The sequence below is a fragment of the Camellia sinensis genome, chromosome 14 (assembly GCF_055761805.1).
Source record: "Camellia sinensis isolate YWXY chromosome 14, ASM5576180v1, whole genome shotgun sequence".
NCBI lineage: Eukaryota > Viridiplantae > Streptophyta > Magnoliopsida > Ericales > Theaceae > Camellia > Camellia sinensis.
The window spans coordinates 112,927,852-112,946,700 of NC_138974.1; the positions used below are offsets into that span (position 1 = coordinate 112,927,852).

Here is an 18,849-nt window from a genome sequence, read left to right on the forward strand (position 1 = left end):
AATGTCATCCTCCACCGATGACCAAGGACAAAACCTCTAGATGCATGTATTCAGTACACCTAATAAAAGAGACTCAACTCTCAAGCAAACCTTAAACCCAACAACGACACTAGTACGATAGGTAAGGATAAAACCCCCAAATATGTGTATTCGACACTCAAGATACAATAGTTTAATTCTCAAATTTACTCTCCGAGACACACATAGAGTTAACATTTCATTTACCATTTTCAAGATCAACTACATAATTTTCTTAAGTCAACATGTTCCATCACTTATTCCAAAAACACTTTTCCCTTTTCACAAAACCAATTACATTTTCTTCATTTTACAAAATCAATTCCATGGATAATAAGCCATAACCCAACTTGATTCAATACGTTCATTTCAAAATAACCCCAATACCATAATTAATCCCTTAACTGTTAACACCTTCTACACAACTCATATTAACAATAGAAATTTACCAACATTGTTCAACCGTAAATCCTTTTTATTTTACCAAATCAAAATATAATTTAGTGCTTTCTCTTCTTTCAACAATAACATGCTAATTTTACTCTCTGATTAGTCCAAACCACAGTCAGTGATAACAAAACCATTCTCAAACAACCAACCCTAGGTTCCCCTCATGATTTTCAAACAAATCCAACACGGATATGATTTTCATGCAATACAAAATTACCACATGTCTATCTATAGATGGAGTATTGAAAAAGAACAAAGAAATCCCTACCTCAAATGGAGAGACCAAATGGAGAAGATGAAGGCCAAAAACCAAAGTGCTCCAAATCGCCAAACTTTCAGATTAAAAATGAAGCCCTCAACCCACTCTACCTTTCTTACAAAGGACTTAGTATAGATTTACACTAGAGGGAGATGAAAACCTAGAGAGAAGGTGTGTAGAGAGAGAGAAGATGGTTCTAGGGTTTTGAAATCAAAAGGGAGATGAACAAGTGATATTGAAAGATTGTTATTAAAGCCCATTAATTGGAAAATGAAAGGACAAGTTAGAATATGAATGGACCACTAATAAGGGTAGTAACTGAACTACTAATAAGGATATTAAATGAACAAGTTTGTAACCACTAATAAGGATATTAAATGAACCACTAATAAGGATATTAAATGAACAAGTTTGTAACCACTAATAAGGATATTAAATGAACCATTATGAAAATTTAATGGACACTAACCCTTGGTTTCCAAACACAACTAACGTGTTTTAAACCTACCCAACACGACCCAAGACTCATATACAAAGAGTAAAGGATGGAAACTAGAAAAAGACAACAACACATCCACGGAACCGAGTCTAAAATACCATTAAACAATGAAGGGAAAACTGGGATCGCTATACATTTTAATATCAACAAGGAAAGAGAGATTACCAAACAAAGATAGATTAGTATGCATTATGAAGGTGTGCTCTGCATTGAACCTTCAAGTGAAACAGAAACCTCTACTTTAGAGTTAGTAGTGGTCTCAGACTTGAACTATGATTGCTTAGGGGAAATAAAGTATTACTGCTCACACATAATAATCCAGGTGTTGACATGAGCTTTTAATAGCCAGCACATTACGGCCTTGTGCTTATCACAGTTTTCATGAGCATAATTGAGAATAAACCTTGTTCTCATAGAAAGCGGCCCCACTTTCATGCTCACATAGGTGAAATCTATCAAGGATGTTCCTGTAATTTACACACCCCACTCAACAAGAGCTACAGAATTTCATTAAGAGTATAAAAACTCAACCCTCCAACATTACAGGATAAATGTACTTACATCATAGGGATGGACAACAAAATATTAAGGAGTGCTTTTTTACAACCACCATATGATTCGTTCTTCCCATTGAACCTAGTTACAGGATCTCTGGTCCCTAGGTTGGGTATCCTCATACATAGTTTATGATTTTATAGGCTTCAAACCCATCCCCCTCGATGCATTCCAGACCTTATCTCTCGCCAAGGCCTTGGTTAACTGATCCGCAAGATTATCACAAGATCTTACATAATTTACAGTTATGATGCCATTACTCAAATAGGATCTCACATTACTGTGTTTCCTTCGAATAGGTCTGGATTTACCATTATAAAAATGGTTGTTCACTCTACCAATAGCAGCAGTGCTATCACAACGAATTAACACATGAGGAATTGGTTTTTCCCAAAAAGGGATTTCATGTAACAAATCTCTTAACCAATTCGCTTCCTCACATGTTGAAACTAACGCTATAAGCTCAGCTTCCATTGTAGAATTAGCAATTATAGTCTGTTTTTTAGACTTCCAACATGTAGCACCACCACCTAAGGTAAAAATAAAACCCGAGGTAGAGAGAGAATCACCTGGCAAAGTGTTCCGATCGGCATCACTATATCCCTCAAGTACCGCAGGATACTTATTATAAAACATATCATAATTTTTGGTACCAGATAAATATCTCATAATTCTTCCCATGGCAAGCCAATGATCTCGACTTGGCTTGCTAGTAAACTTGCTAAGTACTCCAACAACTTGTGCAATGTCAGATCTAGTACAGTCAGTAGCATATCTCAAACTATCAATCATGCTGACATATTCCTTTTGATTAATCACTTCTTTTTCATTTGTTACAACAGACAAATGTATGCTTGCATCAAAAGGAGTAGCAACATGTTTGCAATCTAGAAAATTATATTTCTTTAAAATTTTCTCAACATAATGCGACTGACCAAGAAAAATGCCATCATTAGTCTTGGTAATTTTAATTCCCAAAATAAAATTGGCTTCACCAAGATCTTTCATATCAAAATGGCTATTAAGCATATTTTTAGTCTCATTTATAATATGCAAATTGGAGCCAAAGATAAGTAGATCATCTACATATAGGCTAATAATTACATGTGCATTCTCACAAGTTTTATAATATATGCACTTATCACATTCATTAGTCTTATAGCCATTCTCAAGCATACATGAATCAAATTTCTCATGCCACTGTTTAGGAGCTTGTTTCAAACCATAAAGGGATTTAGTTAGCTTACACACCTTGCTTTCTTGGCCAGGCTCCACAAAGCTTTTGGGTTGGTCCATGTAAATCTCCTCATCTAGATCTCCATTTAAAAATGCTGTTTTCACATCCATTTGATGAATTTTTAAATCATGTATTGTAGCCACTGCTATCAACAGTCTAATGGATGTAATTCTAGTAATCGGAGAAAAAGTATTAAAGAAATCAAGATCAACTTGTTGTTTAAAACCTTTAGTGACAAGCCTCGCTTTATATTTATCTATAGTTCCATCCGGTTTAAGTTTTTTTACGAAGGACCCATTTACACCCAATAGTTTTACAACCTGGAGGTAAATTCACCAGGTTCCATGTTTTATTTGAAAGTAGTAAATCTATCTCATCATTTACAGTCTCTTTTCAGAAAATAGCATTAGGTGATGATAAAGCTTCTTGCACTGTAAGAGGAATTTCTTTCGCATTGTAAAGATAATAGTCAGGGCCAAAATCTTTTTCAACTCTAGCTTGTTTACTCATTCTTGGTTGGATTTGAAAATTTTCTTGTTCTTGAAAAACTTGAGAAGGAGTAGAAGAGCTAGGCACGGATAAAATATTTTTAGAAATTATTTGACCCCCACTATTTTTAGATTTGAAAGGAAATTTATTTTCATGAAAAATAGCATCACTTGATTCAAAAATAATATTATTTTCTATGTCAAAAAATCTATAAGCTGTACTATACAACGCATACCCAAGAAAAGCACAGGTGGTAGCTCGTTCACCCAATTTAGGTCGTTTAGGATCTACAAGCCCCGCAAAAGCTAAACAACCCCAAACCCTCAAATAACGTAGATTTGGTTTATACCCCCGTCACAACTCATAAGGTACAATTTTAGTCTTTTTGTGTGGCACTCTATTTATCACATGGCAAGCTGTCAAAATAGCCTCGTCCCAAAGATTTGAGGGAGCACCTGAATCGATAAGCATAACATTCGTCAAGTCAATTAATGTTCTATTTTTTTTTTTCCAGCTATGCCATTAGATGAAGGTGAATATGGTGGAGTAGTCTCATGAATAATTCCCAATGATTGAACAAAAGAGTTGAATCCAAGAGATTCATACTCCCGGCCTCTATCACTTCTAATTCTTTTTACCGAATTGATTTTTCACTTCAAGTAGGAATTCTTTAAATTTCTCAAAAGCATCACTTTTATTTTTTAATAAATATACGTTTGTGTATTTTGAAAAATCATCAAAAAAGTGATAAAATATCGGTTACCACCCTGAGTTAAAATTCCTTCAAACTCACATAAATCAGTATGAAATAATTCTAGCAATTCAGTATTTTTTTTTCCCAACACTTTTATGAGGCCTCTTGGTGATTTTTTCTTCACTGCAAACTTCACATTTCTCAAAATTTTTTGTCACTTTGGGAATTAATCCTAAACTACTTATGATTCCCACATATTTACTGTTAATATGACACTAGCGAACATGCCAAAATATTAATAGAAGACAAAGTGTAAGTAATGTCATAGTAATAATCATAAAATTAATTAGCAAGGAAATTTACGAGATAAAAATGACATTTATACTCATCTGTATTATAGGAAGCCACTTTTGCTTCATGTGCGTCGTAGTCTTCATCATTCATCTCCTCGGTTGGGATTTTGTTTGGGTTCTTCTCGGTAAGAACATATGCAGCTTTCAAAAAGTTAAGGTAAAAAAGAACTTTTCATTTCCACCTCTTAAAATGAACTCCCTGGAACTTGAAAGGTTGGTTGAGATCTCCAATTCCATCATTAGTTTTTTCTGGTACTTGATCCATGTTTTTTTTTTTTTTTTTTTTCCAGTCACTCACGGTATCCCTAGGTTTTTTTGGACCCAGGACTAATCCGCCGAGGAAGCTGCTAGGTGCAAATGCGGGGTCCTCTCCCAAGGGGGTTTGCTACATCCACAAAGGCTCGAACTCGAGACCTTTGGTTAAGCGACCCAAGTCCCTTTCCACTTGGACCAACCCCCATTGGTGTACTTGATCTATGATTGATCTCCTTAAAATTGTTGGTGAAAATACTAGAAAAAATATATATTTTATTGATAAATAATACAAAGAAAAAGATATACAAATAGATCTGGCTGAGGCACGTATATCTCGTTTTCTTTAAGGAGATCAAGCCCACTGCGGTAGGAAGAACTCAAATACCGGTGCAGCAGTCACAAACCTATGACTTGTTCCCTCCAGGATACAACAGCCCGACCACTTATCGTATGGTTCAGGCCAACTCTACAAAAGATGGTGAACCCAAAGCTCCACCAAGAAAAACACCCTTCTTTGCTAGTAATCTCTCAAGTATGGAAAAATAGTTGGTGAGTTGATGTAGAAAAGAGTAGATAAGATGGACTATTTATAGGCCACTAAGACATACAAATGACCAAGAACTTAGAGAAAATGGAGAGTATACCAAACATTAACTCACACTCCAAGTTCATAAATTCTAATAAATCTTAATCCATGAACAAAACAAAAGGACACCAAAGCAATGAATCTCAATACATGAACAAGATGAGATTCATGAATAAAATAAAAGAAGATTCAAGAACAATATAAATAAATAAAAGATATTAAAATGGTCCAACAAAGTGAATGGTCCATAATGAGCCACATCTTATGTATGATATTATGTATGAATTTTTTTGTTTGCATAGAGCATTACTCATAAAAGAATGCTGTCAAAACAAGATCTAAATTATTTGAATCTTCTATATTAAATTAGAAATGCCACCCCTTCAACAAATGCCATGCTCTTTTACATATACGTTGCGATGAAGGTCATGCCATGGTATGCTGCTTTTCTTTACAGTTTTTGAGCACATAGTTGAAAATGGTTGGACAGGATGTTTTCCAAGAATGAGTGATGTCAATTGGCTCACCTACGTTGTGTACTTAACGATTTATCTTGTAATTGTGGATTTAGGGATTTACTGGATGCACAGGGGATTGCATGACATAAAACTTGTCTATAAGTATTATCATGCACCACATCACATCTACAAGAAGCAAAACATTCTCTTCCCACTACAGGAAAAAGAGGTTTAGGCGGCGTTTTTTTAACGACGCATTTTTAAACGTCACTTTTTTGTAACATTTAACGACGTTTTATAAAACGTCGCATATTTATTTAACAAAACGACACCGTTTAATAATAGGAGGCGTTTAAAACGCCTCCAAATGTGTTGTGCCTCACGCGCTTGGTCTCCTCTTTTCAAAGCCTAATTTTGAATCTCAGACAGACTCACCTAAGACCCAAATTTTCGATCTCTCTCTCTCTCTCTAAATCTCAGAGCGATTTCGAAGCTCCACCACTGTCTCTCTTTCTTTCTCTAAATCTCTCTCTCAACCCTCTCTAAACCCTTATCAGAGCAATTCAGAGATTCATCTCAGTGATTTCATCACAAAGATTCAGAGCGATTTCATCTTAGTGATTTCATCGCAGAGATTCAGAGATTCAGATCGGTCTCCCCCATCTGCACCGTCGTCTCCATCATCATCTACACCATCATCTCCTAAGGTCAGCTCCACCGTCTCTCTCTCTCTCTCTCTCTGAAGCCCTTCCTTCCCATCTCTCTCTCTGTTTCAGTGATTGATGAGTTATATATGCTCTAGTTCGCCCCCAATCCAAGATTGATCCATATGAGGTTAGGGCCCGTGCTAAACAGGTTGTGCAAGATCAGCGCCGTCTGAGGGTTGATCTTCCAATCTCAGTTTCATCGATTCTTCTCTCTCCCTCTCTCTCTCTGTCTCCCTCTCCCTCGATCTCTATCTCTCTCGCACAATCTCGTTATCTGCGTACACATTATCTGTACTTTTTTTCGGATAATTTTTTTTTCTCCTAAAAATCTCTTTATACAAGTATATATATGAATTTATATATGTATTGATTGAATAATCATCCTTATTTTATTTTCAAGCTCTCGAATGATCCAATCGTTGATCGGTAGTGATGGAAAAAATCAACTCCTGTGAGAAAAGAAACCCTTTCTCATTGGAGGTAAGTTCTAATATATTCGTTTACATGTTTGTTCTGGTTTTGATCTTGTGATTTGAATTGAACAACTCTGTGTTAGCTTTTTGTTCATTGTTTGGGAATTGATATCAATTTTTTAGCATTTGTAGTTTGAATGCCATGTTTTGTTCATTGAAAATACAGTTAAGGTAATAAAACGACATTTAATTTTTATTATGTTGGACTGATTATGTTTTGCCGTTGACAAAGGACAAGCATTTTGCACCACTGCTGCTGTCCTAGGAGGAAAGAGCTGGGCATCTCAGATATCTGAGTTCTATCCAATCAGAGAGTAATATGAAAATAAGGGTTTTTAAGATCTATATTAATATTATACCATGTACTACCTTAAGAAATTTTCTATTTATCCTTTTTATATAATATATTATTACAATATCATATATCAATCAGTAATCTCACTGATTTTTCTTACAGGATGGATAAGATTCTAAAGATCCAAAGCAAAGCACTGCTGATATGACAGTTTTTGTAAGTCGCGTGATATATGGTCCTCCCTATTAGAATTTTTGTAACTCTGTGGCTTTCATCTAGCCATGGTGAGGTGATACTTTTCTGGTGATATGAAGTATACTTCAGGCATTTGGATTTGTTCGGCTCTTATTGTGACAACTCCTTTGTTCAAATGCATAATACATACATAATACATAACATATATTGTTTGTTCAAATGCATAATGCATACATAGATATATATACTCCTTTGTCACAGTGCTGTTCAATTCATGGCTGTTATTGTGGTTGATACTGCTATTTATTGTTTGGCTCGATGAATTTTACTTTGGTTTTTCTTCCCATTTGGTCGTCATGGACAAATAAAACTTTTCTATGCTACTATTATTTTCTGGAAGCAGTCTATTAACTGCACAGATCCATAATTAAGAATTTAGTTTGCCAATGTTACCCCAAAAGTTGTGTGAGTTAATGCCTACTAGCTTTATTTGAACTACCTAATAGTTAATAGGATTTAAAGTATGAGGTCCAATGTTTGGTCTAGGAAGAGCTATAAATTGAGTCATATTTTGCGTTGTGCTTATCAAGAGGGAAAAGAAAAAACATGTTATCAGATTGTTCTCAAACCAGTATTGCATAGTTTCTTATTGGAACTTTAATGTGCAAGTTTTGGTGTTTCTTGATCTGCAAAAGATGGTTGAGCTATAATTTTTGCTTAATCATTGCCATTTCAGGTGGAAATAGTGCTACTGGAGCAATTGGGGGAGGTGTAGCTGCTGGTGCTACCTTACTTTTTGCTGCACCAGCATTTGGGTTTGCATGGTGGCGCCGAAGGAAACCACATGAACATTTCTTTGATGTACCTGGTTTGTGCTCTTAACTGAAAAATAGGTTAAATTGTCCATTTGGATGTGGAATGTGTTCGATTTATACATTTTTCATCAGCCGATGAGGATCCAGAAGTCCACTTGGGACAGTTCAAAAGTTTTTCGTTACGAGAATTGTAAGTTGCAACAGATAGTTTTAGCATCTCTCTCTCGATCTCTGTCTCTCGCACAATCACGTTCTTTGCTTACACATTAGTTGTACTTTTTTTTGGATAATTTTTTTTCTCCTAAAAATTTCTCTATACAAGTATATATATGAATTTATATATGTATCTCTATGTATTGATTGAATAATCATCATTATTTTGTTTTCAGGCTCTCGAATGATCCAATCGTTGATTGGCAGTGATGGAAAAAAATCAACTCCTGTGAGAAAAGAAACCCTAACTTTCTCATTGGAGGTAAGTTTTAATATATCGTTGTAACATCTCCATGGATTTGGTCCCAAGATACAATGTCTTTTCAGATAGAGTTAAAGTAGCATTTGTTATTAGTGATCCTGTTGATTGGGGCAGGGATATTCAGGTATTTTGTCCAATTTTATATTGTATTTATGCACTAGGGTCCGGTTAAATGCATTTTGAAACCTAATGTAGTAGCTTCAGTGATTATAGTGGTGGCCTTAAATTCACAAGAAATTGGTCAATATGTCATGGTTTACTTGCCAATATGTTTTGATCATTTTTAATATTGGTATTCCCTTTATAATATATTTCCAACTACATGTGGTGAAGGAAATTTTACTTGACTTCTTGCATGACAACCAATCTCTGTAATAATCATTATTTTTATGAAAGAATTAGGAATTGAAGCTCTATGTGCCGCCCTTTGTTGTCAGTTGCTGCAATTAAATAGTTGAGTAAATTGTAGCTGTGTTTGTGGCCTCTTTCCAATTACTGATTAGATCCATTGTTTCTTTAGTTCATTTTCTTCGGCCTTTTGTAAGAAATTATTTAAGAGCCTCTCAGATTTTATTATGCACTTGAATACATTTCATGCTAGTAAGTAATACATGCAGCTAATAGTTGTTAATTACTATAATTTGTTAGTTTAGTGATTTTTCATATTACATACTTCGTTGTTTGTCTTTGCATTATCAGCTGCTTATGTGTCTTGGCCTCTTAGCTTGCCAAAGTCCTACATTATAACCAATATATGGTTTAATTTCTCAACAACATAGCTGTAATTATATTGAGCTGTATATGGTATTTTGCTCACTTAAGTGCATTTCTTGCAGTTCATCGGGAATTATCAAGAAACCATTGGCATCAAGACTGGGTGGGGTGCTAGTAAGGGTAAACTTATTTTTTTCTTTCTCATGTTCTCTATCAAATGAAATTAGATTAGTGAAGTTTAAATGACCAAAAGATGAATTTATTATTTGTGTAAATTTAGAATATCGTACTGGTTTTCTTGAGTTTCAAACTCAACTTCTTATTTCATGCCCTTTCTTCTGAAGTCTCAGCACAAATAGTGGACTAGACACTCAATCATGCACGTGCCACTTTTATTGAGGGACAAATAAATTAAATTGTGCACAGTGCATTGACCGAGAAGGAGACTACCTTTATGAATAGCTTTCTTAAGATCACCACTTCCTCAACCAATGGTGGCTGGTGGGGATCTAGCTTGTCAGTTTGAATTCTCTAGTATCCTTGAATTTTTTGTGCTAATACGTCCATTTTTGATGATGTTAAGCACTGGAAAATACTATCACACCATTCTCGTTCATCTTCTATGGTCTTCACTTTGTATTCCACTTGATACAGTGAGGAGCACCTAACCACCTTGGAGACGGGACTTGCTTAGGTGCAGGGCTGGATGCTTGTTCAGTTTAATGGCAAGGGATATAGCATAAGTTTTTTGTGTCATGTTTGAGGCGCATGTTAAGAAACTGCTTATGGTTTGTGTTCCATCTCTTGAATCAGAACTGATCTTGTGGCTGCCATGTCTGTTACGTGATGCTGATTTTTTTTCTATGAATTAGGCACATCCGTGAATTAGTTTTTTGTGTCATGTTAAGAAACTGCTTATGATTTGTGTTCCTTTATCAGGCACCTCTTCTGGAGGTATGTGTACTAATTATGAAAATAAGAAAAATATTATTTATACTACCATTTGCACACTTAGATATTGTGAAAGTGCAAATTCAATATTGCAGCGAGTTTATGAGCTTTCAATTAGAGCAAAAAATTGATAGAAAATTCATTCAAATAGAATCATCATTCAACATTGTAAGGGAATGGTCATTCTAATGGGATGCTAAGTAATGATTATTCCATTCCATTCTACCTTCATTTCAGTGAACCAAACACCGTCTTAGAGTGTATGGACTCATCAAATGGGTGGTCTGAAACATGTTTTCTTATTTCCTACTAAACCAAATGGTTCCTTTTTTATTTTTATTTTTTATAGATACTTACTAAATGTTTCTTTTAAGATCCAACCATTGTTACTAAATGGAGTTGTTATGATGGATAAATATTCTATTCTTAAGCTACTATTGAAACTAATAGTTTCAATTGATCAAATGCTTTTGTAGTTTGTGATATTAGTTGAAAAGTCCCTATTAACAACTGAGATTTGGATTGCAGGCCCATTGGCTATGCTGCTCTTTGCATCAGTAACCTTTGTTTCTGCCTTCTCTCTGTGCCACTGTTACAGATCACCCGGTCCAGGGCCCAAGAGAAATCCCTCCTCCCTAGAAGCTGTTCGGACGATTTTAGGTGAGAGTTCTAAGTTAGTTAAAATAAACGATCATCACAACATATCCCTTTTTAAGGAAAGCAATTCTCTTGATATTCCATTTTTCAGCAACAACTCAGATCTTTATTTTATGAAAAGTTGGTGATTAGTGTATTATTTTACTCATTGATAGGCAATTCTTCAGAAATTAATTGATTGCGAAGGTTGAAACAGCTGAAGGGATTCATTGATGGTGTTACTAGCCCGACCGGGCATTGGCTCCTGCCTCAAATTTGTCAAATTTGTTTGGGAGACTTCAAGTGCAGAGATGGTCTAACCAATGGCTTCTGGTGCTGACCTAAATACCATCCTAAATGAGGGAGATTCTCTTAACTGTTAACATTTGTAATGTTTTTCATTTCATTCTTTTTGTCCATTTATTGAAGTTTCACACAAGCTCCAGCAGTTGGGTTGGATTCCTGAGCTTATTTTGTCCAGGTTAGGATTCTCTAGAAATACTTGCACAGTACAGATGACCCCATAAGGCTAGATTGACTTGTGTACAATGAGTGAGTAGTTCATTGGAGTTCCATTTAATAGGTGACGTATTTGTGTATATTAAGGGTGCATCTTGATGGCAAATGGAAAAGAAACTCTGGGTGTGTTTTACATAGTATGTCAAATAAATTCACTAAACTTGTGTAGTTTTTGTAATTAGTCTACTTAGCTGTGATTTAAAATTTTTATTTAAATTGACATTTCCATATATGGTTTCATTTTTTTCAATAGCAACTATCATCTCCATGGGACCTCTGATGACCCTTGTCATGTCTTGACAATAGATGTCTTTTCAACAACAATCTAATTTATATAGTTTTAGAATGTACTTGTGCAAGAAGCAAGTAGGACTATACAGGTGTAGATACTTATTCTCACTTGTTTTTTCCTTTGTTTTTTCTTATCTCTATCTTATTAGTTTTTTTTTTCTCACATAATTTATATAGGAATATATAAAAAAGTTCATTAAGAATTTTGACAGAAAGTTAAATGTGCAGGTGTATGGGACATAACAGAGGATGGGAGGAGGCAGCCTCAATGTTCTCAGGCACCTCCATAGAGCTGAAGACTTGCAATGCTGCTTTGCTTGAAGCTACTGGGAAATGTGCAGGTGTATCTGCTTTGCAATGCTGATAATAAAATTAATATTATAATATATATTTAGTTTAATATAGTGATATTTTTTAGTTTGCTTCATAATTGTCGCATCTACAGGCGGTTGATGCATGGGGAACAGTTGATATATTGATAAACAATGTAGGTTCTTGAATGTTCCACCTCCTCTTCCATCATTAACAGTTTCAGATATAGTCCACTAACTGATCAACAATGGTTTCAGGTATTACTAGAGATGGTTTATTGATGAGAATGAAGACTGCTCAATGGAAGAAGGTTATTGATCTAAATCTCACTGGTGTATACCTATGCACACAGGCATGTAGATTTTAAGCTCAGTTTTGGCAGTCATAGCTTTCCTCTTAGTTGGATCTAAGCAGCTTTTTTACTACTCTTTGCAGGCTGCAGCCAAAATTATGATGAAAAAGAAAAAGGTATTCCTTTCTCAGAGGCTCAATTTTATTTATATTAAAAATGTATTTTCCAGACAACTACACTTTTTTTCCCACCTGCAGGGGGGTGGGTAGGGATTTTAGTTTCAACCTATTTTTGATGCATTTCCACTTGAAAGTTTGTTTCTCAAATTTGCAGCAGAAATAGTTTTTGGAAAAATATTTCAATTCTCTCCTCATTTCATGCTCTTTCATAATGCATCACAAGTTGCTTACAATTGAGAAAGAAATTTGATATTTTGAGAAACAATTGAGAAAAAAAATTTCAATTATTTGGTAGCTATTTATTATCTTTTTGCTTTTCAATCTCCCATTTATCTTAATTGCTGATGTGGCAGGGAAGGATAATCAACATAGCATCAATTGTTGGTCTTGTTGGTAACGTTGGGCACGCCAATTATAATGCTGCAAAGGCAGGGGTACTTGGCCTCACAAAAACCATGGCAAGGGAATATGTGAGTAGGAATATTAATGTGAGTTTTCCAGATATGTTTCATTTCATTCTTGTAATTAGACACAAGAATGACTTTTTATCTGTTGTAAAATGACTTTTTGTGATGATATGTAACTTTCTGTATGAGTGATTGGTTGATTGACACAATTAAGAGAAATCATTGAGTTAGTTTTTATCTATTTTTTGGGATTAATTAGGGACACCAGAGTTCATGGCTTCAGAAGTATATGCTGAAGAATAAAATGAATTGGTTGATAGCTTATTTCTAGTTAATGCCTAGAAATAAATTATTTTTCTGCTATTTCAAAGCCTCAGAAATGACTGATTTGTTTAAATTGTTTTCCAGGTACAAAACATTCTTCAACAGATGGTGAGTTGTAATGTAGATCTTATGTTTAACACTTCTACAGTTATTGATTTATTGATTTGGCTTCCATGTTCTGATGCAGGTATCTAAACCAGTGACGCCTACAGATTCTATGCTATATCAGTTGAGTTCAGTGAATTTAGTAATAAAGACAAGACATTAAATTAAATCATAACTCATGGGGTTTGTCTTGATGTTTTTCCTATTATTTTTTGACAAATATTAAAACATGATTTGTGGATATGTTATTTTTTAGTTAATGGTGATTGGATATTAAATTGAATGGGAAAGTGAATTAATGATATATTTGCTAATTGACAGCTTTTCGTATAATCGGCTCTTTTTGACAAATGTTCATTTGAATGGAAATAGGAGTTATTGTTTTATGTTAGTGTTACTTTTTAATTTTATTACATGTATTTTTTTAGTTTAACCACATAAAATTAGCATAATTTAAAAAAAAAAACAATCAAAAACATAAAGATGGCATTTTTCAAAACCCCACACTTAACGGTTAGTTTTTTAAAATTAAAAAAAGGCTATGACGACGTTTTTGAAACGTCACTAAAAGTTGTTAGACGTCATTTTGTAATTATGTATAACATTCAGAGGCGTTTTTTAAAAAACGTCGCCTATAACAAATTAACGACGTTTCTTAAGTGCCGCTAAAAATTGTCATGACGTCACTTTGGTTTATGTATCACATTTAAAAACGCCGCCTATAACAAATTAACGACGTTTTTAAGGCGCCACAATGCTATAGCGACGGCCGCGTCCTCGACGTTTGGTGCTAAGCGTCACAAAAAGAAATAGTGGCGTTTTTTACACTTATCGCGGCGTTTTTTAAACGCCGCTAAAAGCTGAATTTCCTGCAGTGTCCCATTTGCTGATAAATTGTACTTTCTATGCTCATTTGAGTTTCCATAATTTTGGTAATAAGGCCTTGTTTGTTAACTAAGAATTTTAACAAAAAAGTCAAAAAGTCACTAAAATAATCAATTCCGAACGAGGTCAAACCAATATTTCCAAAATCCCAAACTCATTACTCAGCACAGTCAATTCTCAAGAAAAGCTAAAAGTTGTGATTGATTCATTGTAAAAATGAAAACATTTCATTCTTGTCATCTATTAAATTTTAGATATGGTAGAAAAATGCGCACAATTTAGTCCCCATTCCATTTCGAGCATCCTCATAATCAAAAACTTTTGTCTTTATATCTATCTAAATAAACTAATTCAATTTTGTTTTTGGGTATTAGGTTTGGCGTTCCATCCCTTGGATGGGATATTGCAGGCATTACCACACGTTATAGCACTCTTCCTTGTGCCAACGCATTTGAAAATGCATATATTGCTCTTATTTGTGGAAGGCGTGTATGGACAACCAACATTCATGATTGTATCCACGCTAAACTCTAGCCATTCATGGGTGCTGGCTACCACACCATCCACTCATCACATATTGCCATAACTATGGCCACTTCACGATATGGATGGACTGGATGTTTGAAACTTTTCAACATCCTACGCATGATGAAGCCAAGAAGATGTGATGTGTTGTGTGTATGTATGTAGTCTTTATTGACAGGCGTGTAAATTGTGTATTGTGTTCTTAACTAGAGAGTTGGTTTTAGGAAAGAAAACAGGAATTATGGGTTGTTGGGGAGTATTTTGTCATTTTATATTCAATTGTCAGGCTCAGCCTTAGCCCAAAGCGGAATCAGGATCCTCTCCTTGAGGTTCCTACTTGACTTCCTACTTGCTGGGTCATTAGGCCTACTTTTAGGCCTAATTTTGATAATCTGAACCGTTCACATTTTAAGATTTGTTGAGTATATCATACCTGTAAAAAATCAAGTTAATCGGATATCAGAAAACATGTGTTTAGAAAACAGTTTATTAAATTTTTTAAAATAATAATTTTTAGTTCGATAATTCGAAAACATGCTTTCTGATATTCGATCAACTTGATTTTTTACAGGTATGATATGCTCAACAAATCTTAAAATGTGAATGGTTCGGATTATAGAAATTGGGCCTAAAAATAGGCCCAATAACCTAACAAGTAGGAAATCAAGTAGGAACCTCAAGGAGAGGATCTTGATTCCCCAAAGCGAGCAAGGCTATCGTTTGGGGTCCCCAAGAATTAAGGGCCCAAAATATATATTTTATATATGTAATACTAAGCATTTCTAATGGTTCATGTCATTTTAACATTGTCAAAGTTATAATTTGGCTAGTTACAGTATCAAATTGTCAAATTATAGCAATCTTGTCACAGTGATGAAACGTTATTTTGGCATGATGTTAATCAATTTTTCCTCTTTTTTTTTTTTTTTTTTTTTTTTTTTTTTTTTTTAAGATGGTGTTTTGGGTTTTGTTTTTTGAGTGGTTCTTTTTGTTGATTTTGTTTTACAATTTGTGAACTTTTTTTAATTTTTTTTAAAAAATTCAAAATTTTAAATCTAACCAGACCATAAAAAAGTTTTTTTTTTTAAAAAAAAAAAAAAAGTAATTGAATTTTTTTTCTTCCAGTGGTTCACTCATTTCTCTAATTTTTTTTATTATTTTATTTTATTTTTTTCTAATGGGCGAAGACTTTAAATACCTTTAAAACAAATAAAAATAAAAACTATAAATACACCTACCGTTGGATGGCCATCTCAATAATTGGTCACTCAACTTTAGCCATTCAATGTCCATCATTTCAACAGAGAAATGCCCATCCTTCCAACTTTAGCCAGTCAATTTTCTTTCTGTGATAATTCAACCCGTATTATGCTTACTTATGCATGTGATTATGTGTTTGATATGAATTTGCATGTTTGTGAATTATGTGATTTTGGAATATATCTGTTGAATGCAGGAATATCTGTTGCAATTACAACTTTGAACGAAAATTGAAAGCCTTAGAGGCGTTAAAAACCAAAATCGAATTTATATCAGTGTTTAGCATGATTTTTAGATCCTACTGTGAAATTTTGTAAAATTACGATTCATAATGATTTAATTAAGTTAATTAGCCTATGTATATAGCTATTTTGAGTTCGTCATTCTTGAGAACTATTGCTAGAGAGTGAGTTAGAGAGAGAGGAAGATGAGAAGCTAGGGATTTGGAAGAGATTCAAGGGACAAACCCTAGATTTGATCTAAGGTATGGAAATCTACTTAGAATCTTTATAAATAACTCATCTTTTGCTTGAAATCAAGAGGAATTTGAAGATTCAACACTTATATGAGTTAGGGTTTTGAGTAATGTAATTATTTGAACTAAATTCAAGAAATGGAACCTTAATTTCTTCAACCTTGTTTGATTTGAGTTTAATCTTGTGAATAATTCATGAAATAAGCTCTAGATTGTTCATACAACAAAGATTTGTTGAAAGATCATCCATGTTTATATGTATTTTGTCAAAATTTGGTGAGATAATTCAAATTTCAAGGTAAAATATTTCTATAAAGTGAGAGACAAATTTCACTTTTCTTGGAAATTAAAATCAAATTTTGGAGTTTTCAAAATTAATTTCTCTCTCTTAAGTCTATCAATAGAGACTCTCACTATTGAGAAAATGACAGACATTTGGCCAAGGGCTTGTAAACTCCTAAATAATCTCAAGACTGTCAAATTCTTTTCTTAAAATTCTCTCTAAAGCTTTTCAAACTTGAAGTGAAGGATTATTAAGCACTCCAAACTTGTGTCAATTCTTTCAAGTTACAAACATAAATTGGATTACATTTTTTTTTTTTCAAAGAGATTATTTCAAAACTTGTTCAAGATCAAGCTGTTCAAGCTCTAGATCAAACCTCTTTTCTCCAAGTTTCTCTATTTGAAGACTTGAAGAAAGCCATCAACTTGTCTTGTTCAACACCAAGATTCTACTGCTGTTGGATTACAACCTATTTAGGAGATTGAATTAGAGGATCTATTCTTTAATAATAGAGCAAATTAGAGAAAATTGTACTTATTTTTATTCAAATCAATAAAATTAATTATTCGTTTATTTATTTCTTGTCTTAATTGCTAGACCCGAAATTTGTGTTTACATGGACCAATAATGACATTCCAATCAGTTGACAATAATCGCCAATAATGACATTTTCAATTGGTTTTCATTTTTTTTTAATAAAAAATAAGATTTTTTTTTCTCCTAAAATATAGACCAAGTATGGCAAATATTTCATTTTATGTTATTTGATCACAAATATATTGTCATGGAGTTCTAATTCATCGAGCCTAAGCAAAATATTAGATAAGTCTTCTTCTCGTTACTAGCATTGTGTTCTTTTCTTCGGCGTGGAACAGAGATCCGTAATTAAAAAAATAGCTGATTTTCTTCAGTGTGAAATGTGTTGGAGATGCGGATCTCGTTACTAGCATTGTGTTCTTTTCTTTGGCGTGAAATGGAGCATCTCCAATGGTTCATTACTTTTTTCACCAAATCTGAGTAAAAAATAGTTGATTTTCTCAATCTGATACGGCTAGCTCCAATGGTGTGCACCAAAAGGGAAGGGGTCGTCCGGTTGGTCAACCGGCGGGTTGACCGGCCGGTCGATCGGTAAGGCTTATGATTTTTTTTTTCCCTCTTGATTACTCTTGTCAAAACCTTTTATATGTTAGTAGACATTGCTAAGTTGTGAACTGAGTGTAACATTTGATTTGCATTCTATCTTGATTTTGATTTTTCAGAAACAACCCACATGGGTATTGAAAGGATCAGAATTACAGGCTCAATTGAGTCTTGTTCAAGAAGATCTTAAGAAGGCACAGGAGAAATTGGTTTTGGTTGAGAAAGAAAAAGCTCAGGAAAATGAAGAATTAAAAGAAGCCCAAAGACTGGCAAAGGAAGCAAATGAGAAACTCAGGGAGGCTTTGGTGGCTCAAAAACGAGCCGAAGAAAATTCAGAGATTGAAAAGTTCCGGGCTGTTAAAATGGAACAAGCCGGAATTGAGGCATGTCAGAATAAGGAAGAGGAGTGGCAGAAAGAGATTGAGGCTGTGAGGAACCAACATGAAAGATTAGTAGAGAGAGTGAGAGAGTTGTTGGTTACTGTTGATGGCTACCAAAGAGAATGAGAGATTGGAGGAGAGATTGCTCTTGGAAGATGAATTTCCACAGGTACTTTTGACGCTTTGATTCAAATTTCAAGCTTGAGGGTCATCCGGGGGGTCGACCTCCCAGTGTAAAATCTATACAAAATTTTGCGAAAATTGGTCATCCGGTTGGTCATTCGGTAGTGAAAATACAACGGTAATGAATAGTGTTTTGGTGAAAGACCGAGCGTATTCTCATTTTGGTGAAACTTTT

At 34.3% G+C, this 18,849-nt stretch overlaps 1 protein-coding gene, 1 long non-coding RNA gene and 1 pseudogene across 5 annotated transcripts; all 3 read left to right on the forward strand.

Moving 5' to 3' along the window:
- The first annotated feature begins 5,772 nt into the window (after positions 1 to 5,772).
- LOC114295074 (delta(7)-sterol-C5(6)-desaturase-like) lies at positions 5,773 to 15,096 on the forward strand (annotated as a pseudogene).
- On the forward strand, positions 7,264 to 11,487 carry LOC145807973 (uncharacterized). The gene is made up of 4 exons (XR_014351418.1): positions 7,264 to 7,347; positions 7,491 to 7,544; positions 10,182 to 11,138; positions 11,291 to 11,487. It is a non-coding gene; the product is annotated as an uncharacterized LOC145807973 (long non-coding RNA).
- LOC145807972 (3-oxoacyl-[acyl-carrier-protein] reductase, chloroplastic-like) lies at positions 11,910 to 13,428 on the forward strand. 4 transcript variants are annotated; one of them, XM_082907133.1, is made up of 5 exons: positions 11,910 to 12,265; positions 12,343 to 12,411; positions 12,494 to 12,546; positions 12,672 to 12,704; positions 13,061 to 13,428. In XM_082907133.1, exons 3-5 carry the CDS (start codon positions 12,517 to 12,519, stop codon positions 13,268 to 13,270), a joined length of 273 nt encoding a protein of 90 aa, XP_082763259.1. In that variant the 5' UTR covers positions 11,910 to 12,265; positions 12,343 to 12,411; positions 12,494 to 12,516; the 3' UTR covers positions 13,271 to 13,428. The 4 variants fall into 4 exon arrangements, with proteins under 4 accessions (XP_082763259.1, XP_082763258.1, XP_082763257.1 ...); XM_082907132.1 differs by having other exon boundaries at positions 11,911 to 12,265; positions 12,370 to 12,411; XM_082907131.1 differs by having other exon boundaries at positions 11,949 to 12,265; positions 12,494 to 12,588.
- Positions 15,097 to 18,849: the final 3,753 nt, after the last annotated feature.